General features: G+C 41.8%; 2 protein-coding genes across 2 annotated transcripts in view; one reads left to right on the forward strand and one right to left on the reverse strand.

Annotated features, from left to right (window-relative positions):
• The window catches only part of TRPM5 (transient receptor potential cation channel subfamily M member 5), a 35678-nt gene extending 32910 nt beyond the window's left edge, over nucleotides 1-2768 (reverse strand). The window contains exons 1-3 of the mRNA XM_071427751.1: nucleotides 2652-2768; nucleotides 1534-1714; nucleotides 140-306 (exon numbers count right to left, since the gene is read on the reverse strand). Coding sequence (XP_071283852.1) covers nucleotides 140-306; nucleotides 1534-1714; nucleotides 2652-2768 — 465 coding nt within the window. The remainder of the gene's footprint in view (nucleotides 1-139; nucleotides 307-1533; nucleotides 1715-2651) is intronic.
• A 21472-nt stretch (nucleotides 2769-24240) lies between these two features.
• The window catches only part of KCNQ1 (potassium voltage-gated channel subfamily Q member 1), a 330494-nt gene continuing 327796 nt past the window's right edge, over nucleotides 24241-26938 (forward strand). Inside the window, exon 1 of the mRNA XM_071427757.1 lies at nucleotides 24241-24638. Coding sequence (XP_071283858.1) covers nucleotides 24241-24638 — 398 coding nt within the window. The remainder of the gene's footprint in view (nucleotides 24639-26938) is intronic.

The raw sequence follows: 26938 nt of genomic DNA on the forward strand, positions 1-26938 counted from the left end.
TCCTGCTTCCTCCCAAAACACAGCTCAAACCCCCCTTCTGTTTGTTTATTTAAAGTTATATCAAAGTTGTTCTGCCAACGAGTTACAAATTCTGTAAGGGTGCGGCTTCCACCCAAACAACAGGATAGGAGAGCAGTACCTTTGTGTTTTCCAGGATTTCTCTGTGCTGGATTTCCCTGAGTGAAGTTATTCCTATGGCAATCACACTCAGGGTGGATGAGGTGCTGGCCAGGGCAAGATCTCGCACTGCTTGCACCAAGTGCCTTGTCACTCCTACACGCAGAGCACTGGTGAAGATCCAGGCACCTGAAATTGTTTTGAAAAAGCAGTCAGGGAATTTCTTTGTATTGCAATGTGTTTGTGTGTCAAGTAGCATTACTTACAGTACTGTATTTAAGGGGTTTTTAAAAATAGATAAAATGAAGGCAGGTCTTGGTGGACTAGAGCTTTTAGAATTAAAATACATGCAAAGTACATAAGACTTTAACAAGGAAAACAAGAAGAAATTGTGAGCTCAAGCAAACATTCTTCGTGTATCATGTGATGCAACGTGGCCATCTTTACTTTGATGTTAATATGTTCATCAAGACTGCTGTGTCCACTCTGGAGTTACTCACTGTCTACCTATGAGCAGAAACATCCCTGTACCAGGCAGGTCTGAGGGGTTTACAAGGAAGAGGAAAGGGGCAGAATCAGGGACGTTGTTGACTTGAACTGAGGCCTAAAAAGTTCCGTGCAGTCACCTCTTAGCAGAAGAGCTCAGGTGTAACCTGCCTAATTTGGAGTTCTTTCTCCTGTTCTTGTGGATGTGTGGAGCGTGAATTTTTCAGGATAATAGAATTTACAGCAGTGTTGTTACAGTGACAAGGAATTTGGAGAACCCTAGGTAAAAAGCAAGCTGACCTTTTTCAAATCTGTAACACGAAGAAACTGGGGATCTTGATGCTGCCTGGTACAGAAGGATGGAGATAGAGAATATCTGTGTGGCACAAAAGTACCAAAAAGAGCTCTGGTACTGGGCTGTCTCATTACAAAAAGCAAAACTGGTACAATCTTGTCTGGAGCAGTGAAGCTAAACCAAGAGCTTGCTGTGAAATGCTCACAGATATTTTCACTGTATTTTTCAGGCGAGAATGCAAAATTTCTTATTTTTGACCTCAATTCACTCTTGTTGAAGTCAAATTGCTCTGCTCTCCTCAGAATTATTTTGTTATGGCACAAAAGAGGGGCAATTTATTTTGTCCCATTTTGAAGCTATATTTCTAGTGTCACCTCTGAGGGAATAATATCAGAAATTTCACACTCCAGAAATGGTTACCTAGAGTGATTTGCTTTGAAAGAACTTATTTTTGCTACTATAATACAATAATTTTCATTTTCAAAGGTATTTACATGTAGGTTGCATTCTGCAAAGTCTTAAATTTTCAAAAATAATCATGTGAGAAGGCCCATTGTCATTACCAGATCACTGGGGGCTAGGTATGAGAATCCATCAGGAATAAAAATTTCTTCTTTAAAGTCTAAAGCATTCACCTGTGCTTTCAGCTGCCTTTATAAATCCTTTCTTTAAGGTGTCCCGTAGCCAAGGCTTCATCTGAAAATCTTCTTCTCCCCCTACTAAAGAGATAACCAAATTGGGAGCTGGTAGCTTCCACTTGTTGAGCATAACTTCAAATATGATTCCAGGGTGAATGGTACTCTGGACCTTCATAAACTTCAACAAACACAAGAAAAACCCAATGAATAACAACAGTATGGAAAGACACAGTAAAGAGTCTGTTCATGGTAAACGCAAAGGGAAATTATCATCAACTGGGATATTTAAGAAAAAATTATTTGAGCAAGATTTGACAGAGAACTGAATACTTGAATTAACTTAGCAGACTTCTGTATAATTGCCACCTCACTCATTGGGTCAGTTCTATGGGTTAGTTCTGTATTGCAGACTGACAAATCACACTCTCCCTTACAGCTTTCTCTTGAATTGCCTTCAGTTTCATGGCAGCCTAGGAAAGCCAACAAATTTTGTAGGTGTTTTTTGTTTCTGCAAAAGCTGAAATATTTGCCTGATTTCATACCTGTTTTTTGAGGACAAATTACATTAATCTACTGCTTCTTCCAGTTCTGTATCTATTTTGGTTTTCTGCTTAAGATTTTATGGTGAAACAAAACCTTGGGGCAGATTTCAGGAATTCCTAGGAATTCCTTCTGCTCTTGTGCATGGGACTAGTGAGGAGGTGGGTTAGTCCATATACATCCCTCTTTGCATGTCAGCAGAACAGAGAGAGAACTTCAAGGAAAACCTTGAAACAGCTCAAAAGTATGTCTGAAATGTAAAAATAGTGATTGATTTTTGGTGGCTTAAACTGAGGAAAGGATACAAAATGAAGGAAGCAGGGCACATAACTGATTTTTATTTTTAGGGGAAAAGTGATCACCTGTACTTGTATCATGTAAATCGAGTGACTGATTTCAGAATATTACAAGGCTGTGTTTTAGACCACACTCATGTTCAGGAAGGCATGGTCCTCACTTGGGGCATAACGTGGTGCCCCACTCTGTGGCACACTGACCCTCACTGTTGGAGATTGTGAGTTTACTGCTAAGAGCAGCAGTACTGTAAGAGAGTTAAAACTCCTCAGTGCCCATACCTTTCCATGGTTCTTCCCAGAAGCTGTGAAGTCTATTTCTCCTGTACAGTAAGGTAATTCTCTTTTGAAGGCTTCCTCTTTGTCACTGCTGCAGAGCTTGGTTTCCATTTCCTCCATCGAATTCGTAGGGTGATGGAGCACCAGTGGACCAAGATGTTCACTGGGATGACAGAAAGTCAGCAAATGAAAAGCCATGTCAACTGGAGAGGCCACAAAATTCATTAAAATATATCTAGATGAGTTTTTAGCCAAATGTTTTACTTTTTTTACTATCATGCCTGTAATGGTTAGCTAAAATTGGAGGTCTTTGTACCAAATGTCAGATGCTGGATGCAGAAGGCAGATTCCACACCAAGATGTAACCTAAGGTCTCAAAAGGCATGAAGAAATAAGGCTTCCTGAACTCTCATTCAGCAGAGAGAAAGCTGAGGTGCAAAGTGCAAGATCCTGCAATCTCAGAGGCCAAAGGTGATCCTGATTCTACAAAAGAGGAAGAGGAGTCTCAGCCACCAACTCTTTCAAGCAGGAGTGGAGCAGTGTCAGTGAGTGTCTGAGTCATGGTTTCTTGCTGTCACTGTGCCTCAGGCTGCTCTGACCCATCTCACCTGACGTGAGAGTGCTCAACAACCCATTGGTGATGCTGTGTTTGTCTGCAGATGCTTTGGGAGATGTTTGCTCTCTGCCTCCTGCAGGAATAGGCTATTTATTTGTGAGCCCAAGTTTTTAAGGCCAGGCTGTCCTGGAGCAAAGGTCATACAGCAAGAGCTGCTCTTCTGCATTACATGAGACACCGGAAAGGTCTGCCTGCTTTTCCTGTGTTCCAGTTTGACTGAACTGACAGAATTATGTTCTGAAAAATACAGAATTTTAGTTGTATGCCTTATTTTGATTATTTTCAAAACAAAAGCAATGAAATAGCTCTCTCCCCTCTGCCTTCAGCTGCATGTTGAGCTACGTAGTCTTTAAAAAAAAGTTCTTGTGACAATAAGCCAGCAATGGTGATCACCACATTTTTGTTTCCTACTCTGAGAGCTTTGCTGTGGGATTGAGAGTGTGTCAAATCAGCAAGTCTCTTGTGGGTCTATTAGGATGCTCCAGTAGAGGGAGCAAGCCCTCCAGCCATTCCCTTGGGATGGGAGGCTCTTGGGAACCTGTATCCTGGCTGCTTCACCTGTCCCCTTGGGATGGGAAATCTCTTGGGAACCTGTATCCTGGCTGCTTCACCTGTCCCCTTGGGATGGAAATCTCTTGGGAACCTGTATCCTGGCTGCTTCACCTGTTCCCTTGGGATGGGAAGCTCTTGTGAGACTGAATCCCAGCTGCTTCACCACAGCTGCCTCTGTATTTTCTTCTCTTCTGTCTGCTGTGAAAACATTGTTTTTTCCTACGAGTTGGTTTTTTCCCCTATGAGCTGCCTCTGAAGAGAGGCTAAGGACCCTCTCATGATTTGCTTCCCCTACAGCTATGTCACACTTGTGTATCTACCCCCAAACTCCTGTCAGAGATCACTGCTTTAAAGATTCTTGTTCCCATTCTCCCTGCCTGCATGCTGCTCCCTTCTGGAGAGAACAGAGTGATGATTACTGTGAACACTCAGACACCAGACCAGTCTGCTTAAGAGTCTCACCTGAGAGAACTTCTCTTGGCTCTTCAATAGTGGTAGTCACAGCAGAGCCCACCTTCTTGTCTGTGTCCACTTTTCCACAGGAGAACTAACTTTATCTCCTAAGAGCATTGAAAAGAATATTATGGGAAAAAATAGTTAATATTAGAGTAATAATAATAGCACTATTTATTATTTATTATTATTTATGTAGAAATCACTTTCTGGAAGTTGATGACAGAACAACGGATTTGATTAGAAACAAAACTACTCAGTATTGAATTTCCAGGGTACTGCAGTCACTGTTCATCACTGTCCTAGATAGTACACATTTATTTATAGCAACACACAAGCAATGAACTTGAAATAGACAGCAATTTACAAAATAGTCCAATGGTTAATTTGTCCTCAAGTGGTTCATTTTAAGTCCAGTTATCCGTGACTTCTCTTTTGGAATAAAGACACTAGGCTGCTGAGGTTTATAGGGTACATTCTTGTATTTGGGTAATTAATTCCCCCCCCCCCCCCCCCCCCAAGAAATAGCACATTATTATTGTATTTTCAGTTTAGGGATTCTGGTTCTCAATAGTCATGAAAAAGAGTGTAGGAGGCAAAAATAGGGAAGGTGCAGAGACAGAAGCTTTGTTCACAAGCTTTTATAAGGCTGGAAAGTGAGGAAAACCCCTGTTAAATGCCAGCTACATGAGGAAGAACTTCTTTACTGTGCAGGTGACTGAGCACTGGACAGATTGTCCAGAGAGGGTGTGGAGTCTCCCTCAGTGGAGATACTCAAAGACCATCTGGACACAGTCCTGTGCCATGTGCTCTGGGATGAGCAGGGAGGGTGGACCAGATGTCCCACCGTGGTCCCTTCCAACCTGACTGTCCTGTGATTCTGCTTTATTATGAATATTGCAAAATCCTGGTGCATAAGATGTGTACATGGGGTTCTTAAATACACTGAGAATGTCTGATGTTTCCTCACCTCCCCCTATAAGCTGTATCAGCTTCTGCAGTGTAACCCCTCCCTGGCAGAGGCAGAATCATCATGGATCTGCTCAGGGGCTGCACCTCACCTTGCCACCACTCGGCTCTGCAGTGCAGCTTCACTCCCCAGCCATCAGTCAGCTCATGGATTGTGTTATGTCCCTGATGGCTGCTCAGGGCAGGATATCATCAGCCCTGTCATTTCCTCCTGGATTGGCAACACTTCTGTTCTTAAAAAGCATGTGGGTATCTCACCCAAAGTCCTCCAACAAGCAAAGTAAGCATGGATCAGCAAGCTGTGTGATGTAATTATGGTTTTTCAGAATACCTGTCTCCTGGGTTTAATTCAGTCTTGTTTGGCTTGGTTTCAGCTTTCACATGAGTCTCTGGTGGTTTCAGGGGCTATTGCTCTGAGACTTGAGGCTGTACTAGATTGCAAGTGTGTCAGGTCACAGTAATTGGGTCGAATCTCTGTGCTGGAAGTCACAACATACCACTGCAGGCAGCTCAGCCCCTGATGTCACTGCAACGTCACACAGGGGGTTCAATCGTGAGGGGCTGGATAAACCTGTGCCTTGGGACAGAACAGACAGAAGGAGGAGGAGGAGAGTCCAAGCACTTTTTGTATGAAAATCAATGGGCAATGATATTTCATCATTTTCTCAGTTTAAGGATACTATTTTTGATTAAACTTTTTAGAGATTTCCAACATTTCTTTTATCCTGTTATTTAAAGGTTTTTCTTCTGCTTTATCTAAGTGAATGCTATTGTATTAAATTTAATTAAAGGATTGCTTAAAGGTAAGTAATCTGAAACTTCAGGGGTAAGGGAAAAAAAACCCTCACAAAAATCTTGTCTGTCCCAACATGTGCATTCATATTTTAAATTTGTGTATATATCAAGAAATCTTACTTTAGTTCTGGTTCAGATTTAACTACATGTATTTCTGTTTAGGCTGCTTCGACATATCTAAGATTGTAGGTCAAATTCTGTCCTAGATGTTCCATCAACTACAAATACAAACATCTATGGAAAGAATGTACCTCTAATGATTACCAGATTTGAAATATAATCTAGGAAACTATTTCTGACTAGCAAAGCAAGTTAAGACAATTATGAGGAAAAGACAATTGCCAGTTCCACCTACATCTGGAAATGTGAGTCAATGTCATTTACATTAGGGATGGCCTGGTTAAATCATTCCAGGTGACAGCCAGTCTTGTGAATCATTATTTTTTTAACCTCATAAACGGGAGTTGTAAGAGTTGTAACATTACATGAACCAGTGATGCTGGAGCTTGCAGGTCCTAATGCCCTTTATTCCTTCTTTTTGTATGGTCCTGATTTGATTTCAGCACTCGAGATTTCTGGGATGTAGGAAATTGTCAGGGAGTTATCACTTCAGGGGGCAGTTGTGATGGCTCTAGGGAAGCTCCACAAGGAGAATCCCTGCAGAGATTCCTTTCTAAAGGATTTCTCCAGAAAAAGTGTTGAGGTCAGGGTGACAGGGAAACATTTTGACTCCTGTGTTACCCCTTTCTCTACTTTTCTCCCCCCTGTCTCTGCTTCCTCTGCCCCTCCCCTGCCATGCCTTTCTCCTACAGCTTCTCTCACAGTGTCCCCCAGCTTTCCACTGTCTCTTTCCACCTCCTGTCACTGCCAGCTGCTCCACTGTGAGTGCGCACCTCTACTTCCTTGTGTGGTAACACAGGACAAGTTGTTCACCTCCAGAGGGTGAGAAGAATGTGGGTCTGCTTCACCGTCCCTTTAGATTTTACCCAGGATTAGTCTGTGTCCATGGAAGGAAGAGAGGTCAAATTTGAGGCTTGCAAACATGTCTTTTGAAAATGGGCCCAGTCAAGGGATGGTTTGACCTCAGTTGTTGTCTTCCAGGGCAATGGTTCCATTAAGAGAGTAGGTGTGTGGCAGTCATTAGCTCTCCTGACTTAGAAGCACTAAGAATTCTCCTTCATACTTGAATGTTGATCAGCAGGCTGGGACACACCCTGACTCTGAATCACAGCAGATTCCTTCACCCACTCACAGTGTACATTTGAATATATAGGTGAAATGATTAAATATAGTAATGCAGTGTGGTTGATGTTAAACCAGTCACAAAGTCCCCCTTGCCCTTAGCTACAGTGGCAGATGAGGCAAACCTATTGATTTGTAAACTTGCAAGTATGCTTTCCCGAGCAGCAAAAGAGAACTACACCAGCTCCCCTGTCCTTGCTGCTGCAGGGTGAGCTAGCAATCCCAGCCAAAAAGGAGCCTCAACCATTGGTCAGAAAAGAAGAGGGCTCACACAAATTGAAGTGAGTAGTAAGGGGGAAAACTCCACGAAGACCAATACAATGAACTTCACTTGGGCAGGAGCAGTCAGCTTCCAACCGAGGTAACGGGATCCCTTCTGCTGAGCTGCAGCCCCGATGGGGAGGATCTAGGGCTGCAGGCAGAGCAGATGTGAGTAATGCTGTGCTGGTCTTGCAAGAGAGAAGTGACACCTAGGAGAGCCTGAACAGCCCGTGTGAAGTGACTCAGCTGCTCATCAGAACAGCTTTGGCTGCAACATCGTGTTTGGATTTGGGTGCCAGGTTTCAGGGGAATTACAGACCAGGTTTGAGCTAGGGCAAAGAACAGCAGAGAGCTTGTGCTGAAAGAGAAGGAAAGCTTGGACAAATTAGAATTGTGCTACCAAAAGCAGGGAAAAACGCAGGGAGACAAAAGAGAATTTAATAGTCTGCCAGTGGAAAAGGATGCTAGGAGAGATTTGCTGTTTATATTTGTGGTTAGGACAGCAAGGAACAGGCTCAAGGGAAGAATGGTGTCAGGGCTGTGCAGGGGTACAGCAGTAACCACACTCTGAGAAAGACTTCCTTGCAAAGAATGAAAGCCTTTCTCTGCTGGGTAGGGAACAAGGAAAGCAACCAGACAGCAGCTTTTGATTGCAATGGCATCTCTCTGTGGTGACCCAAAGAACTTGACCTTAAACCCTAAGAGCTGGATATGCAGCTCTGATCCTTGAGATACACATACACTTATGTAACTTTTCCAGTGGAAATGCTCCTGCTGATTTTATTGCAAGTACTCACTCCAGGAAAACTACATCAGTGAGTTCACTGGGCCAATGCCAGCAACAGTGTAATGGAATTTTTTGCTTCCAATAGAAGCTGCATTTTCATTCCTGATTTGAATTAAAACTTACTAAACATGAAGAACAAAGCTGATGCAGAGGATCAGAATAAAGAATACCAGAGAAGTGAAGGGCACAGTAAAGATTGTAAAGATTGTCATATTCAGCTTCAGCATGTGCTTGAAAAGTGAATTGGATGGGCTTTAACTGATGTGCACATTTAAATGTGAAGAAACAAAACCAGTACTTAAACCAGGATTAAATGCAGTGGAGAAAGGGAGGTATAACAAGGTATTAACTAGAATCCAGGAAGGGAAAAATATCTATAATTGTTGTGGGAATATAAAAAAATAACGTGAAACAAAAAAAAGTATTTGCTATGGAAAATAAATGCATATATATCTGTGTGAGAAACTGATGTACATACATCTGCGTGCAATTACAAATATTAGCTTACTTATGTTGCAGCTTTGGAAAATGTTTCTCAGGAATTAGCACATTCAAATTCCAGTAAGAATGCATGAAACATTTCTGTGTCACAGCCTAATGACAAAGCAATATCATCTGCCATGATTGCCAAGGAATTGCTAAATAAAGTGTAAGACCTGGGGGTGGTGCAACACACCAGCAGAAATCATGGCCAGCTGTCCTGCACAGGGCTTTGTCATGCCTGTAGCAAATAAATCTCTGAGCATGGCACAAATAGAAAAAAAGGACAAAAGAAACACGACTGTCAAGGCAAGTCCAGCTTGAATTATGCTGTGCTACACTTCTCTCATGTTCAGACAGGAGGGCTAAGGAAAGCCAGCCAGAGATGAGACCTGGAGGGATACAAAAATGACCTATGGGAAGGTTTCTCCATAGTTTGGCTAGGACAGAGACAGAGAGAGGTTAGTTCAGGTTGATAACCTTGGGAATGTGTTCAGTAACCAGAGCTTTTATGAGTTTGCAAACACAGGGCCAGACAGGAAATCAGGAACTTGAATTAAAATCGTGGGGAGAAGTGGAGCATTGAAGTGTCCTAGTAAAATAGAAGGGGGATAAGTTTCCAGGTATATTTATGTGAATTGGCCCCACTAGAAGCTTTTAAAAGCATCAGGGTTGACAGTTTCCTTTTTAGAACTGAGGTTGCTAAGGAATGTTCTATCAAGTAATTCCTCTTTTCTGTGTCTGTGCATAGTCAAAAATCAAAACAACTGAATGAAGAGGGAAAGAATGATTTAAAAATCCCCATCAACAGAAGCAATCTATAAATAGATGTGTGGGAAGAGAGTCTTGTTGCTGAAGCAGTGTAGGCTTTGTTTGAACATTTCAAGGGTATGGCTTTAGAGCAGGATCCTTCCTGCAATTGCCAGGATGTGAGGATGTGAAGTAAACCAAGCATTCAAAGGAGTCTTCCCACTGTTTTCTAGGAAAGTGGTAGTGCTTTGGTTTGGGTAGGGTTAGCACCGAGTCTTTAACAAATTAATGTGCAAAATGCTAATGCAAATATAGGTACTCAGTCTTTTTTGTTTCTGTCTTCATTTGTTTAACAAAGTAAAGAGGACCAGAGGCTATTTGAATAATGTACTTTCAGTGAATCTGCAGAAATTTGCATATGGATGTCAGCCAGCGAATTTCATAGAAGTGGATTTCTTCTGGGGGGAAAACCTGAGAGGGTGGAGAGGTGATGAAAGGGAAACGTAGATCCGGGGAAGTAAACAATGTAAGGAGCAGATGGATCTGAGGAGAGACAGCACACAGCAAGGCTGTTGGATGAAAATAAAGGAATTGGCAGGGCTTGCACAGCACGTTGTGTATGGGGTGTGGGGGAAGGTTGACACGGCTTCAAATGCTCCTGGACCTTCCCTGCTCTGTTCCCACAGCATGGCACGTTACTTTGAAGCTGTGCCAGCACAACTCCTTGTGTGGCCTCACAGTGAATCAGACCGAGTTCACATAAAAAGAGCTCGTTTTTGCCAGGTCATTTTTCAGCAAAATCAGTTCACTGATGTGGTGTACAGCATGCTACACAACTCTCTGGAAATAATGTGTTGAGAAACCGCAGCCATAGTTCATACTGAAAGAAAATACAAGAAATTTGGGGTAGCTCCAATTCAAAACAAGTGCTTCAGGAAGGGCAGTGCATAGACAAGGCAAGCAAAACTGGAACTGAAAATTTTAGTTGAAACTGGATTGTGCATGGACATGGGTAAATAAATACTGTTAAAAGCAAAGGACAAAAAAATACAACTGAAAGCCAAAACGTTAGAAAATAAAAAGGACTGCCACTTGGGAAATGGAAAGACTTGAAATAACTTAGAGTGGTTTTCCCCAGTTCAGCTTGTTAGGATCTTAATATATAATACTTGGAGAATCTGCAAAAGTTCACAAATGTTTCTCTTCATGCCAACCGCTGACTTCACAAAATTAACTCCTAGCATTCACCTCATACCAATGTTTACAAGCTATGCTAAAATAATCTCTTTACTTTTTTTCAAGTTTGTCATCTGTGCAATTTTTTTTTTCAATTTCATGCCTGCAGATATGCATTCTTGTATGGAAAAGAGCAATTTTTACAGTGGAAAAAAACCCTTTGCTGTGTTTCCTTGTGTGGCTACTTTCATGGTCTCATGTTTACGAGAGCTTGCTCAGTGCTTCAGGCAAATTTTGTGAGATCGAAAGGGAAGTATATTCAAAACTAAGAAGTATATTCAAAACTAAGAAGCTCTTTTGCATAAGCTGTATACAAAATATACATTGAGAATTCAAAGCCTTAGGAAAATAACTTAGTTTGCTTTTTCTTTTAAATATAACAATACTGCAGACACAGTTCTGAAGTTAGTACATTGTGCACAAACAGTATTGGCAAAATGGTTTATCAAATATTCTAAGTTTTCCCTTTATTAGACACAAATTCTCTGTCTTTTCCATTAAAGTTGCATTTGGATGTGTCTGTGACTTGCAGGAAACCTTGGATCTAAGCACCTGAGTTCACTGGGTGTGTTGTACCTTTTGAAATCAGACCCACTGAGTACCCTATGACACATTTTTTGGGTGGGTTTTTTTTTTGGATCATTTTTTCACCCCAGAAATTCAGGATTCCTGCATATAGCAAGCCTGCCAACCCTAGATTTTAAGTGTATGCCTATTGCCCACTACAAGGAAGCCTGCTTTTCCTTTTTTCTAGTGAATAGTACTATATATAGTGAAATGTTTAACCCACAGCTGCAGCAAATCACAATCAATTTGCTCTTTGGCTGTCTGTTAAAAAAATCAGCAAAATCCACAAGGATGAAAATGTAACCTCTAATGATAGAATGCAAGCCAAGAAAAATTAAAAAGTCACTTTCTCACTTGCTGTACCTCTTGTAAAACAACTGAAAACAACAACTATATAGAACTATGCAAACCTAATGCAAATTAATACAAGGTTTTAAAGTAGCTATAGAAATGTGTAATTTCTACTATTGCTATCACTATCTTGCTTCCTATTCCACATTGACTATGATTCTAGTATTGATGAAACTAAAACGTATGTAGCTGCATAATAGAAAATATAAAACTGAAATAGGTTACATATTCACCTGGGGTGGTACTAATAGCCAGGTATTGTTTACTTTTATGAAGATCTTAAAAAGCCTGTTTTGAAGACAATAGACTTAGTACTCTGAGAATGCATGTACCTAATTCTATTGGCATGAGCAGTTCCTTTGAACTAACCCTTAGGACCAAAAAAGAAATCCAAAGTTGAAATAATTTACCAAAGACCAGGATGGTTTTGACTATTATAATTTATTGACTTTATTTTTCAAAATTCACTGGGCTTTCCAAGATGAAGTGTTAAAGAAGAATAAATTTAGAGCCAGAGCCAAACTCTAGTTTAGCAGCATTTCTGGCTGTGTTCCCTGTGATCCTGTCTGGATAAAGAATCTTTACAGACATTGACTGCCTTTTATCAGAGACCATCAAATAAAGGAGGCTTTTTCTACCTTAATTCTCTCATCCAGCATTTAGATAATCTGCTGTTCTGAATGCAATAAAATAAAATTTGCATGAAAATCTTATAAAATAAAATAAAATCTTATAAAATAAAAATTGCATGAAAAATTTAGAAAAGCAAATATTAGAACAAACACAGAACCGCAGACATCATCTGCACCCCAAGATACTGCTGGGAATTGTCTTCATGGGCTGAGGGTGAGAACAGCAAATACATGAAAGAGGAAGGCAGAGCAGCAGAAAGAAAAGTTGTTAGTGCATATTCACATCCTGAACTCATGGGGCTGGTGGCAGAATCCCACAGTGTAGGGAACCAGAGTGCAGAAGAGCAGAGGTCAGGTGTCCACCCCTGCACTTGGCTGTCCCAGGAGGAGCTGAATGGGACATGGCTGCCTGACTGTAGCAGTTCTGCAGCCTGCTAACATCAGGCCAAAGCAGCGTGCAAGGATCAGCTAAATACATGAGTCTGTTAGGATTATTCCTAGTGCAAACTAAAAATTGTCTGAACAGTGGAGAGTGCACTAGTGGAATGCTCTGGTGTATAATTGAAGAGCAGGGCAAATGCAGTAAGTAGCTACCATTTATCTGAGGTAATCAAATTAATGAACAGAAAAAACACTGCTGAAAGTGATCGTGGACAAAGGATAGCAACAGCCAACTTGTGAAATTACTGACAGAAATTCTTAAAGTTTTACATATACTCCATTATTTAGGGAGAAGAGAGAGTGGCAATGATTTGTGTATGTTGCTGATGATTACTGAAAAATGATAAAGGGGGAAGAAATTGTGGATTAAGCAATGATCCCTTCTTGGGTGAATCACAAGCATCTCTTAACGTACATAGAATATTCTGTGATCCTACCTGTTGGCTGTCCTCTGCAGCAGGCATGGCCATCCATCTGCAGGGCTGGGGATGCTCTGAGGTGGCTTTTATTTGCTGCTGCTCCCTTTTCCTGTTTGGGAAGATGAAGCTGTTGCCAGTTTACCTGTCACACGGTCCCTATGACAAGGAAAGTAAACGTTGCTGGTGTAGAATGGTATCCACAGCTCTTTGGGATGGAAATAAGCTCTGTGAAATGGATGGAGATGCAAATAATTAGCACTTCTCCCTAGCAGTAGAGAAGCATAGAGGTACCAGGAGCAAACAAGCAGGAGTAGACTTAACTGTGAATGTATTTTCTAAATTACCTTTTCAATTTTTTGCAATAATTGGATGTTGAGTAAATGCATCAGTAACTATTCCCTTTGAGAAGAGTCATGTGCTTTCTCAAGCTACAGAAATCTTTAACAAATTTCCCAAAGCACAGGTTTGCAGTCAAGGTGCTCTCTTAATGATTTAGGTTTCCAAAGCAACTTATCCTCACTGATAACTTCACTTAAAAGTGAATTTGTTTAAGGATTTGTTCTGTATTTAGAGTACAAAATTGCATCACAATGCTTCCTTAGGTAACTTGCCTGTGGGCCTTTCTTGATATGTAGCAGACCACATTTGGTATCAATTACTGCAACTCAGTGGACTGCTGTGAATAAAAGATACTTTGAAGAAATCAAAGATATGCCCAACTCTTTCATGATTACAGTAATGTGTTTCTTCAAATATTTTTGTCCTTCACTATTAAAATGAATGGTATGATTCCTATATGTTTGTACTGGGGCTTTGGGTTTTATTGTATATATGCCATAAATATTATCTGTCCTTAAAACAGATTTTGCTGTTTTCATAGTCTTTAAATTCACCTTTCTTCTGCAAGTATGCATTCCTTTGTGCTTTTGTTTCTAAAACACTTATAAAATGTACCTCTGATACATCCCTTTGATGAGACTATAAAATGACATAGAACAGTCAGATATCCAAATTCTATCTGTTCAAGAGAGCAGCAGATTTCGTTTTTCTCACAATGAGCCATGAAATAATTCTGAATTGCTTAAAAATTTCCTTTGTACCTCTATATGTCAATATTTTTAACTATCCATGTTTCTGTAAATGCTTGTATTTATAGGAATATAATTGTGTTGAATTCCATAACATCACAGTCATAAAAAGTCTTTGATCTTTGTTACAGCAGAGACAGTTGCTTGAGGTGTAAAACCCTGAAATGAAGCAGGACCTTAATCAAGAATTCTTCTCTGAAAGTGTTGAAGTTAGTGGCTGTTTTTGTCCAGGCTTGAGTCCCAGGAGGTGCTGGGACTGTGGAAGTCACATCCCAAGCCGAAGTTTCCCTCAAATTTAGACATGAGTCATTTGCTTAGTTTAATCTACAGTTAACGAGCAGTTCTGGCTCTGAGGCTAAACTGTACCAGATAAGGACCATCTCAGTCCCTCCTGGGCTATGACTCTGCAAGTGTCTCTGTTGAAATCCTGCATGTTTGTATCTTTCTAAGTACTATTTAAACATCAGGATTCTGCCAGGTTAGCTTTTATTTGTGTGTTCTCCCTTCTGCTCAAAACAGGTGTGTTCATTATTAACCCATTCCCCAGACAGTTCCATTAACTTTTCTGGAGAATTCTAGTAGGACTTGCTGGCCACTCTGACCCATCATAACACCTGTACATCTGTCTCCCTTCCTGGTAGCCTTAATGCCAATCTGCCAAGAGGGAAATAATTCTTGAGTGTGAAGATTCATAATTACTATCTTACAGATGCTTCAGATTAAAAATCTTGTAAGCTGCTAAATGCACCTGCAAATTCATGACACTGTTTATTCAGCTCTTTCCACTGCCTTGCTCACCCTGCCAGTGTATGTGCAATGAATTATCCCTGACATTCCTTTATCTTATAGGGTGGAACTTTCATTGGAATGTTCATTGCATTAAACTGTGTCTTCTAACATAAAATTTGAGGTTTTGTATCCTCAACAGATTGCCATTTCTCCCCCTCTGATTATTAAAACCAGCCACAGATGTGGTGACGGGCTGTATTTGGGGGAGGGGGTGGAAGAAGGGGTGTGTGTGCAATGGCTGGCCTCTAACTTAAAAGGTCAGGGTTATCAGTGACACTGAGGTGTTCTACTGTGTAGCTGATAAGCCAGGTAATGTCCCTTTCCAAGTCTGTTCACGTGGTGAAGTTTCACCAAGAGCAAATGCAAGAATCTCTGTATATATAGCACAGTTACGTTTTATATATATATATTTTTTTTTATATATAATATATAATCTCTATATATACCAACAGTTAAAGCACTCATTCAAGTCTGTGTTTCCATTCAAAGCATGTTTTTATTAAGAATTCCAGTGTTCTTACTGCTATCCACACACCAGAATTTCATGCAGTGTTCCAAAGCATCCCTGCCTTTATAGTGACTGCTCCTGCTTCTCTTCTTCCCCAGCAAACCCGAGTGCTTAACCTGCAATCGCATTGATCATCACAGCTGCAAAAGAGGACAGTGCCATTATCCCATTTACAAAGTGACAACCTGAGGCACAAATAAGAGCAGTGTCACAACAGAGGTCACACAGGAAGTCTGTGGGAGAACTGGCTGCTGAACTCCGGTCATTCAAGTCCGAGGTCAGAGCTTTTCTCTTTGATGGGGGACTGAAAATACTTTCGTAAATTCAATGTATTTAAAGAATTTGATCCTCTCTTTGCCAGCTTCCTATTATTCACTATTCAAATATGGATAATGTATCAAGTTAATCCAATTATTCTTTCTTTTTTGTAATGTGAAAAGTAGTTTTATTCAATTTGACATTTATTTAGTAGGAGGAATTATAAGCGTTAGGAAAATCTTTGTCTATTACAAGGAATAGTTACCAAAGAAAATTAGGCAAAACATTTGTGGCCTTTTAAGCCAGACCAGATGAACTTGACACTTTAGCCACTAGAGGGAACTCCAGGAATAGAGTATATCGAAACAGACTACAAAAAACATTTGAAGCATTAGGTGTCTTTAAAGAAAAACAAAAAACCTCTGCAGACCAAAATGTTTGCTTATAATGAGGTCTGAAATAATAGCAAACATGAGTTAAGTAATTAATTTTTAAATTCGGTCAAGAAAAAAACAACTTTTCTGCTGGTAAGATATGACTTTGGTGGGTTGTTTCCTCTTCACTGACTTAGTGAGGTTAGCACATCTGCTTTGAAGATGTGAAGATGTAGATGAACTAATTTACCAGGAAGGTTATGGATTGTTCTTTTGGGCAGTGCAAAGCAAATGCAGCTATTCTCTTTCCAGAGTTTCTAAGAATGTGATTTGGATGTGGTGCAGAGAGTCTGAAATCAGTAACCTCCTTTTCCCTCTGGGTGGTACTTTAGCAGAGCCCTCAAGTGATGTCAAATTTTAACAGCAGTTTAATAGCCCAGTTAAAAAATGTTAATGCCTTGCTATGCATGCAAATGGTCTCTAAAAAGTAGTTGTGCCACAGCCTGGGTCACTGGATTTGTAATTAGCCATCAATCAGGGAGATGATGAGGCTGCTCTAATGTTCCCTTTTCCACTTCCGCAAAAATACAGAGGGAGCTGTGGTGTTCTTCACACACAAAGGGGCTCCACAAGCTCAGCAAGCTTCAGCTTTAGCGTTTGCACTGTAAAACACAAAATCCTGCTGGGCAACTGGGCTTTTGAGACACTGGAGATGAGGACACTGAGATAAGAATTGCAATTAACCCAATCAGAAAAAGGTCAGGCATGTCTCTAGAATTTGGCATTAAATCACAATTATGGAACAGGTTAAAACAATTTTTGCAAGACTTTAAATTACGTTGCATTGTTTAGCTTTACCTATTAGAATGCTCCTAGAGAAATGAAAACTCTTATTTTGTGAGATGAAAGCAACCTGAAATTCCAGTTTGGCAGAGCTGATTGTTGCACAGGTCTCCTGTGGTCTATCCACTGAGTTTTATAGTTTCCAATTTGTTTGCCTTGAGAGGTTACTCGTGTAAGAAAAGGTGTAATGGGAGGGGAGGAGACATTGCTAGTACTTGTTCTATTACTCTTTGCTGTGTGGTTGGGGTTTTTTAAGCATTAGAAAGCTTGTTGATGGATTATTGTTTGAAAAACCTTTGATTCTCCCAGAGTTAGCATTAAATTCCTTGCATTGCACATAACCTCCCACTGAAGTTTCCCAGTGAGCTACCTGCAATTAAAAGACATTCAGCTGCAGACTTAACTGTCAGACAGATGATGCTTGACATCAAAAGTGGGTTGCCAAGTGGGTCCTGCTGAAGAAGACTGATTATCTGTCCCATGCCATTCCTTACACATGAGGTAGGATATTATATGTTACAGATTAACATGGTCACAGGCAGGAAGTGTTCCTGGACCAGGAAGAGATTTGGTGATAGCTAGTGATTTCTTTCTCAGCTGCTGAGAGTGAAACCCTTGCTGAAATACCAGGACATCCTTTCATTAAGAGCAGTCCTCTCCATAAGCAACCATGGGGCAAAAATTTGGGGAGTATTTCAGAATTTCAGTTAATTTATTTGGAGCTTACTCAGCGGTGTTATTTGGTGCTGATTTTTAGCCTAACAAAGAGAAGCTTTGCGACTAATGTGAGGAGGAGAATTTGCTTTTGATGCAAGAAAGTGATGTAACAATCTCTTCATTTGGAGAATGCTCTTAGTCACTCTGCCCTCAGACATGCTGGCCTGTGTAAGAATGTGCACTCAGGAGCCTGTGTGGCATTGGTGAGCAAGCAAACACCTGCTGAGTCTCACGTGCTCCTGAGACTGAAATACACCACCTCTGCCATAATGGTGAAAATGAGTGTTGCAAGATGTTGTCAGCCTCTTTAGCATTCTCTTTTGGAGTAGTACCTAAAAGAATCTTTTTCAGTTACAAAAATTGCTGGAAAATTCACTACATTAAAGAACTCAGGAGGACAGGACACCATGGGCAACTGCTGAAACAGACTGGATCCATGCATAGATCTACAAGTGTGTCTGGAGCAAGATCTCCTAAAGCTATCCTCTCTGTTTTATAAGGCTTTCCCAAGTTCTAGATTTTTATTTTTCCTACTGCTGCTTTGTTGAAGATTGCAAGTAGGTTGGTGGTAGGAAGAAAATGTTGTGAGGGACTTTTCAAGCTGTGATGCACCAACAGGGCTCAGTTACAATTCTAGCACCACTTTCTTATTTTTTTTCTTAATGCCCGTGAGCCCTTCAAGGGCTCTGCCCTGAAGTCCTGTTCCTAAACAAGTAAACATTTAGGGCCTGAATTCTTCAGACTCACACAGGGAAGATTTTGGTCAGCCAGAAAGCAAATAGGAGAGGCTAACATTGTAGAAAAAAATTTGATCTTTATTGATGGAAACCAAAATTCCAGTTGGCAGGTTCTAGCCTTTTGTATAAATTAATGTTCCTTAACAAGGGAAATTAAGAGTCTACCAAGGTTTATTCCTCACTCTTTAATGGCAACCTCTCCTCTCACAGCTCTCAAGTGGATGGACAGCAGGATGGAGACTGGGGGAGCAAAGTCCCTCCCACTGTACTAAAGATCAGGTTCATGACCAGCTGAGGAACCTGAATGTACAGAAGTCCATGGGACCTGATAAGATGCATCCCAAGGAATGAGGGAATTGGCTGACACAGTTTCCAAGCCCCTCTCTGTGATACTTGGATAGTCCTGGCTGTCAGGTGAAGTGTCATGTGGCTGGAAAAAGGGAAATATTGCACCCATCTGGGAGGACCTGTTTTCCTCACCTTTGTGCTTGGGAAGATCCTGGAACAGATCCTCATAAAAGCTCTGCTAAGGCACATGGAAAACAGGGAGGTGATTTGAGGCAGCCAGCAAGGCTTCACCCAGGGCTGATCCTGCCTGACCAGCCTAATGGCCTTCTGTGATGGAATGCCTACGTCAGTGGACAAGGCAAGGGATACAGGGATATCATTTGACAGGAAGGAATGTCATTTATCTGGATTTCTGTAAAACCTTTGGCACAGTCCCTCCCAACATCCTTCTCTCCAAGTTGGAGACTGATTCAATGGCTAGACTGTGAGGTGAATAAGGAAATGTCTGGATAGCTGCATCCAGAGGGTAGAGATCAATGGCTCAGAATTCCCAATGTGTTTGAAAACAAAACAGAAATTGTCTGTGAGGCATAAGCCTAAATAAATATTCTCAGAGTCTTTCTTTGCTTTAGGACTTCAAACCTGAGCATTGGTGGACAGTAACATTCTTTCACAGAACAGCACCAATATGCTTTAAATTCCCGTGAAACAACGTAAACACATAAAATAAATGTAGCCATAACCACGCACTCAGCTAGCATTCAAACAGATCACACTAATCAGGGATGTCAGCAGGATGGCCTCAGATATCTGGTGCATGCCACTCACTATCTCCTGCAGGGCTGCTTCTCTCTGCTGCCCAGATTCCTGAGCAGACTGCATCCACTGTTAAAAATAACCCATCAGTAAAGAAGGGAGGGAATTAAAGGACACTTCGAACTTTCTAAGTAGAATACTATCTGCTCTTTTCTGTCTGCTCCATCTGTTTGAACATGACTGGCAGGAAAGCAGACTGCATAAACACCTGTTGGAAGTGTGTCTTTTTGGCAGTGATTAGCCTACTAAGGAAGTGATTAATTAATGTGATCTCTGACTTATGAAAAGTTGATGGTCAGTGTTTTGGGACATACTGCAGTTTTGAATACACTCTCTGTATCTGGAGTTTCTGCTGGTGTGCTAAGATGTTTGACTAGCAATGCCTGCCAACAGGGAAAACCTGCTGGATTTACACAGGGGAAGGAAGCATGGATGTATTCAAGAGCCTGTAGCAAAGATTTTGCTTAAACTTAAAACCTGAAGTTAATTTGCATAAAAGCACACAGGTTGTATATTAATGGATCTAGATTAATTATAAGTAATGGTAAATGAGATTACCAAGGTATCCAATGGAAAATGTCTACACGTACTCAGAAAATTGTTCTTAATTGAAATTTGATGAATGAATGAAAACCTACATCTGTCTCTCCATCTCCCTACTGAATTGGCTAAGCTGTAGTCTTCCCAGGATTTAGAAAGTGAAGCAAACCCTTGTGTCTCTTTCCCCTTGTTTTTGTTTTGAACCTTAAGGCTGAGGTTTATTTGTCTACCATGTTATTGTTGTGGTTTCAAACTGTTGTTTTTGTCTGAGGTCTAAGTACTTAGTTATTTTATAGCTGTTAATAGGAATGTTTTTAAAGTAATGACAAGTCTGTGAGCAGAATTTTTTAATTGATAGGGAATATTTCAAAAGTTTTTGTCCTACCTTGCAATATGAAAATGTATAAACAATCTAGGACTTTATTCTTCGTTCAAGTGACATTTACCTTCACCATTGACTATGTTTTTATAATGATCTACTCATTCAATCCAAATGTGGATTCTCCAGGAAATGGAACACAACCAAATATTTACTCTACTCCAAGAAAAAGAGTTCAAAAATTGAGACAACACAACTCTTTCCTTTCCTTGAAAGCTGATATTTAACATGTCTCCTACTGTAGCTGGGCAGAAATGGAAGTGGCATTAAAAAAAAACCCCCAAACGTAATTCAAACAAAAACCATCCCACAAAGTAATCTAACAGCAAACAAGAAGATTCCCATGCCAGAAGTGGTGAAACCTGTAATTGCAACATGTTAAAGGCTTTCAGAAGACAGAGAACATTCAGACACCAACTGTTTGAGTCTTGGCTTCCACGGGGAAGAAATCAGGCAAAAGATTAAGGTGTCTCTAACTGGCTGCAGCCATTCCTGCTCGAAAACGTTCATCAGTGATTTAGCAGTGTGATGTTGCATGGTGCTCTGGCAGGCACAAAGAGAAAATGCAGCACGTCAGGAGCATATCTGTCACTGCAGGCATAATATTGCTCACAACTTGGTACAGGATAACAGAAAGAGGCCCAGGATGGTACAAACATTTTTGATCAAAAAGGCCTTTAACTAATAATTTACTAGTCTTGCTCCAATTAAATTTCTAAAATTGGGAGCTTTGCCATCAGCTTCACTGTATTATCATCATGCTACAGTGACTTGTGATATCTCATGTTTAGAATCACAGTCCTCTTAAAGACATAAGGATTTAAAACAGTTCTTGCAAACTTGAATTAAAATATACTGGGTGTTACTCATTTCGCTGCAGTTGTGTAAATACTCAAAGTAGATTATTATTATTATTATTGTTATTATTATTATCCTAAGAAACAATTCAGCATAGTAGTTCCACCTTAATATTTATAACCCACATCCTCTTTATTCAACATATCTTCCTACCTTCTTCACTATCAAAACCTAGATACCAAGCTCCATAAATATATTTGAACACTCATCTCCCTCTTCTTCTCATTTTTAACTCTTTCACGTATATACCACACTCGCTTTTTTTATCTTCTTCCACTTAACATAATTCTGTTTTTTTGTAAAATAAACATGATTAAGATCAAGACAAGGCAACTTAAGAAGGGGAAAAAAAGGGAATTTCCATTACAGTGTTAAAATATGCATCTTGAAAATGTTGCAAATTAATATACAATTTTAGCAACTTAATATACATTAAAGATAATTGTACCCTGAATTATCTTCACTAAGTAGTCATTTATTTGACACTTTTATTTAAGTATGCTCTTGCTTTCACCTGTGCCAGACATGTTTTACCATTTAGTTTTTACCAGTTAGTTTTTACCTTGAACAAGCTGGCAAACATCTAACAATATGATTTTTTTGCTACATAAAACAAATACTATCATTTATCAGCAACACACTTAAAATGTAGATTTGGATTAATTCCTTGACTCTGGGAAAAGGTCTTTAAATATTACCTAAATCCTAATTTTAAATACTTTAAAATTCCTTTATTTGTGACAATTCTTTGAAATATTTAGCCAGCATTGGAATTCCAGCCTAAAACCTTATGAAAATATTTCTGTCCTGAAAAACAATTCAATGTATTAGGCTGTGGAATATATTTGAGATTTTTTTTTCTTTTAAAGTAAAAAATGTATTGAAACAAATTTTGGTTCTTTGGAACAGTTTCTCACTGACCACTGAAGATCAAATTTAGATCTTCCCAATTTTCCTCCCTGTTCAGCCATTTACATATATAATACCCCCTAACTTTTCTCTTGCAAGGACACTGCGTAAGCAATACAGAAATTCAATTTTCCTAGGTTCAGACAGAGTGAAGATTCTATTCTCTGTTTTGTTAATCAGTGGATAAGTAACGACACTATGCCATAATATTTTTTAAAGATTTTGACAAATTTTATGAAGAAAAACATCATTTTTGCATGAACACACAGCCTCTCGTTTGGCTGAACTCTGTGTGTTATATTTTGCAGCTGGCTCCAGGATAAGGCTTTGTATAACCCTGACAATGTTATGTTGGTCTATAAAACAAAGTGGAACACTTACATAAAGAAACACATTTGTTAGCTTTAATATCAAGACTTTATCAGGCTGGCCCTCAAACAGTGAGCCTTCAAGGGTAGTGGTGACATTCTTTCTTCCATTAGCCATTTTTCTTGCAGGCTTGTTTCAAGAAAGAACAGTTCATCATAATAGAAGAATCAGGCTCTATTTTGACCTGATTCAGGAAATTTTTCCTTTGAAATGCTGTTTTTATTAAGCTGGTTTGTTCTTCATGCTCTGGTGGAGGGGGGAAAACCTGGTTAGGATGTTGTTGGTTTAGTAACAAGTTTTTCAAAGTCTCATTTTAACACTTCTGGTTTTGTATTCCTAAGATGGAGCCAGATCCCTCAGGGGTGTAAATAAGTACAAGAGCCCACCGGTTTTTCTTGTTTACTCTGGTGGAGGATCTTGCCCAGTTCCCCTACAATTCTCCCCTACAATTTGTGCAGCCTGACATTTGAATGGAGCTGCAATTAGCAGCGTTGTTTTCTTTTAACTTTATTTAGCACCTTATCTCCCTGTAACATTCTTGTCCGGGTACCAGTATCAACCATGAACTCAACATAGCTCTTACTAGTGCTGTTCTATTTTGAGCTGGAAGGAAAAACCCACCAGTCCAGATCAAAGAGCACCTTTCCCTTCGCTCTGGGAATAGAAATTGTTAACTAATTGGTGCACCAAAGTCACGACAAATCGATCCACACCACAGTTATGGGAGGTGTAACTAACTCCACCACACAGGAAAGTTATCCAGGCCCTCAAAATGACCTGGTCTCAATGGCCAAACATGTGCAACTTTCCACAAAAGCCAGAATGGTGCTGGTGAGGGACCCAGCTTGTAGAGGATGCAGTTCTGCAGGACTGTGTTTGCTGAGTTCTACTGTTTTCCCAGTTCTTCAGCTATTCACTCCCTTTGGTTACAATAACACAAAGGACTGCAAGACCTGTTGTTTGGGCTCATAGTTCTTGTTACTCATTTTAGAAAGAGCCTACTCCAGGATCCAAACTCTGGCAGAGCTCTGCTGCTCCCAGGTGCTGAAATTCTGCAAAAAAGGAGTGGAGCACCAGGTGCAGAAGGCTTTGGAGGACCTAAATCTGAAGTAAGGGGTTGTACCCCAGAAGCTCAAGCCACCCAATGCCACAGTTCTGGGAAACACCGGAGTGGCCGAGAAGGCAGGAAAAGTCTGCTGGGCTTCTGGCTTGCTGGAAGGCTGCTCGCTGCTCTCTGCCCTGGCAGCTCCTCGCACAGGTGAGAGGCCACCTGCACGCAGCCGTAGCGGTGACAGGCACGGGTGCTAGAGGCGAAGCTCAGCAATGAGGACAGCGACACTTCCGAGCGCAGCCCGGGGATGCTCCGGCCGGTGCCGGGCAGGGGGAGCGGCTGTCGCGGGCAGCGCCTCCCGCCGGGCCGCACCGGGACTGCTCCGGGCCCGCCCCCGCTTCCCCGCACCTTTCCCGGCCGGAGCCGCCCCGCGGGGGCCGGGCCAGCGGTGTCTGCGGCGGGACGGGGCGCCCGGCGCTGCCCGCAGCTCCCGGGGCACCGCCGCGCCGCCCCAGCCATGTCCTCCAGCTCCCCGCCGGGCGAGCCCAAGGGCCGCAGCCTGGGCCGGCTGTCGCTGCCCAGGAGAGGCAGCATGACGCCCGGCAAGAAGCTGGCGGCGCTGGAGCTGGCCGAGAGCGCCCCGAACGCCCACTACGCCCCGCTGGCGGCCGCGCAGGGCGGGCAGGCGCCCGCGGGATGCGGCCCCGCGCCGGAGCGGGAGCGGGCGCCGCGCCTGCGGAGCGAGGTGCTGGTGGTGAGCGCCGACTGCCCGCGGCCCCCCGTCAGCCTGGACCCCCGCGTCTCCATCTACAGCCTCCGCAAGCCCCTGCTGAGCCGCAGCAGCGTCCAGGGCAGGGTCTACAACTTCTTGGAGCGGCCCACGGGATGGAAGTGCTTCGTGTACCACTTCACCGTGTGAGTAGCGCCCCGCTGCCGCCGGGCACCTGCTCCGCGCTCCCGTTACCGGCGCTGCAGCGCTGCCCCGGCCGTGCCCTGAGCGGCCCGGCTGCCGAGTCCCCTCCCCGGAGGCTTCTCGGGCACGGAGCCTCCCAGACCTGCCCGGTGCTCCGGGCTTACACATCGTGCAGATACGGTCCTTTGGGCTCTGGGTGGAGTGGGGTTTTTTTTTTTTTTGTTTTCTTTGCCCCGCAGGTGTGAAGTAAAACAAAAGTCACCCTCCAGGGGAAAGTTTGCCTTTTTAGTTAAGAGAAATGCTGTATCTCGGTTCAGGAGCCCTTGGGTGTATTTATCAGATAGTGCAGGAACTGGTTTCAGGCACTTTTCTTCAGAAGGCTACCCAGGGAGCCTTGTTCATACTGAACGTAGAAATGAAGTAGGTAGCACTGTCACCCATTCTTTATTACTTTTTTGATGCATGGCTCCTGATTTCAAGCAGTGACACCTGTGTGATGCCGATGCTCACTGCATAGCAGCAGTTTCTAATTGAACAAGTGCTATCAATTATCCGTGCTGTAGTCTTGTCAGAAGAGGATGAGAAACAGGTGATGCTCGTTTTCCTTGCCTCTTTTGTTGCCCCGGCTCTACCGCCTTGTGCTATCCTTTACGATGGGAAGGAGGTGGTGTTCGGAGGGTGCTGTTGAGCCGCAGGTAGCTTGAAAGCTGCTTCGTAGTACTGTCTGTAGAGTGCAGTGTCAAAGCCAGCCAGCAGGTCTGTGGAGCACGAGCATCCCAACAGGTGTCTTGTGAGGTATCAGCTTTTCCATCGAGCTGTTGCTGAAGGCTTGTGTGGCCCTTGGGCAATTGGCGCGTGTTAAATGTAGGTGAGAAGGTCAGGTAGGAATGTGGTGTGTGTTTATTGTATTCATGCACAAACATATATGTATGTGTATATATCCATTACATGTATACATGCTTATTCCAACAGCTAGAGTGAAAGATATTGTGTGGTCAAAATCCTATGACAAAAGACACCAAAGTCAGTTTTTATTACTTTGTTACTGTATTGTGATTTTAAGTTCTATTTCTAAGTAACTGTTATGTAAAGTCAGTTCAGGATTTTGTGCTTCTGTTCCACACTTGAGCATTCTGGAGTGTTTAGGTCGACAGGTTAAGTGGTACCAACTTTATTTTAGTGGAGGGGAAACAGCTGTCATCTGAGTGTATGTAATTGGGAGATGACTGGGTACAACTGCTGAGATAATTGTGGGCTCCATTCTCTTTAGCCTCATGATAATGCCACGAGATGAGAAAATGAGTAATGACTGTAATTATGAAGTGCCTAATAGCTGTCGTTGAACAATGTAATACACTTTTGGGAATTGGAGCGCCCCCCCCCCCCCCCCCTTTTTTTTTTCCTCCCCCTAACCAGGAGTTTTAGGTAGCTATCTTGTATGGTTTCTGACCTTCCAGGTGTCTCAAATTATGTTTGGACGGTGCAGCAAACTGTTTTCAATATCTTAACTAATCTTCTCTAAATCTTAACAGCAAGTCTAGGAAAACTCTGAAAAACAAAAACTAAGCTTCTAGTCCTTTCACTACTTAAGGTTCTAGCCTGACTTTTAACTGGGGTGTTTTTTTGGGGGTTTTTTTGCAAGTATTTGCAGTGTGGATTAATCCTGTTTGCGCAAGAATTAAGATTCTGTAATTTGTGTAAGTCATTACGTGTTTCCCCCCTCCACACACACCCATGGTGTAGGCATTAGCCCCAGCATTTCCCTTCTTTCCAGAACTCTTCTGATGCAATGACGAATGACAGTGGCTGTAAATATTCTCAAGCCTCTTACCAAGCATTGTTCGAATTCCTTACAGCACTGAAGAGACAGAAGAGGGTACTGACACCCTTGTATGTTTCTCACAAGGCAATCTGCAAGTACCATTTAGGCAGACTAACTCTGATTCCCACCAGCAGAGGGAATTGAGGCTTTACTGTTCTCAGCCCAACCTGTTTTTTTTTTTTGGTAGTACATAAGCTCGTTGTGCCCATTAAATCACGGTGTAAATTACTGGTCTCTGGTCCATACTTGTCCAGCTCTTTCTGAGCTCCCAAAGCAACTTTCTGCTGTGCAAAGGAATACTCTGTTTGGAGTACAATCCCTGCCAGCCAGGTACTGAGCATTGGCAGATGAATTGTTGCAAAAATTAACTGCTGAGGCAGATTTGTCTGATTCAGAGAAGCTGCTGAGCACCAGCGGCTCCTTGGGAGGAGGCACAGGACCTGCTTTGTGCAGACAGCTGGATACAAGGGATGAGGTGCA

Source organism: Agelaius tricolor, unplaced genomic scaffold (genome assembly GCF_023055355.1).
Source record: "Agelaius tricolor isolate 1412-34295 unplaced genomic scaffold, bAgeTri1.0.p SCAF_5, whole genome shotgun sequence".
Taxonomy (NCBI): Eukaryota; Metazoa; Chordata; class Aves; order Passeriformes; family Icteridae; genus Agelaius; species Agelaius tricolor.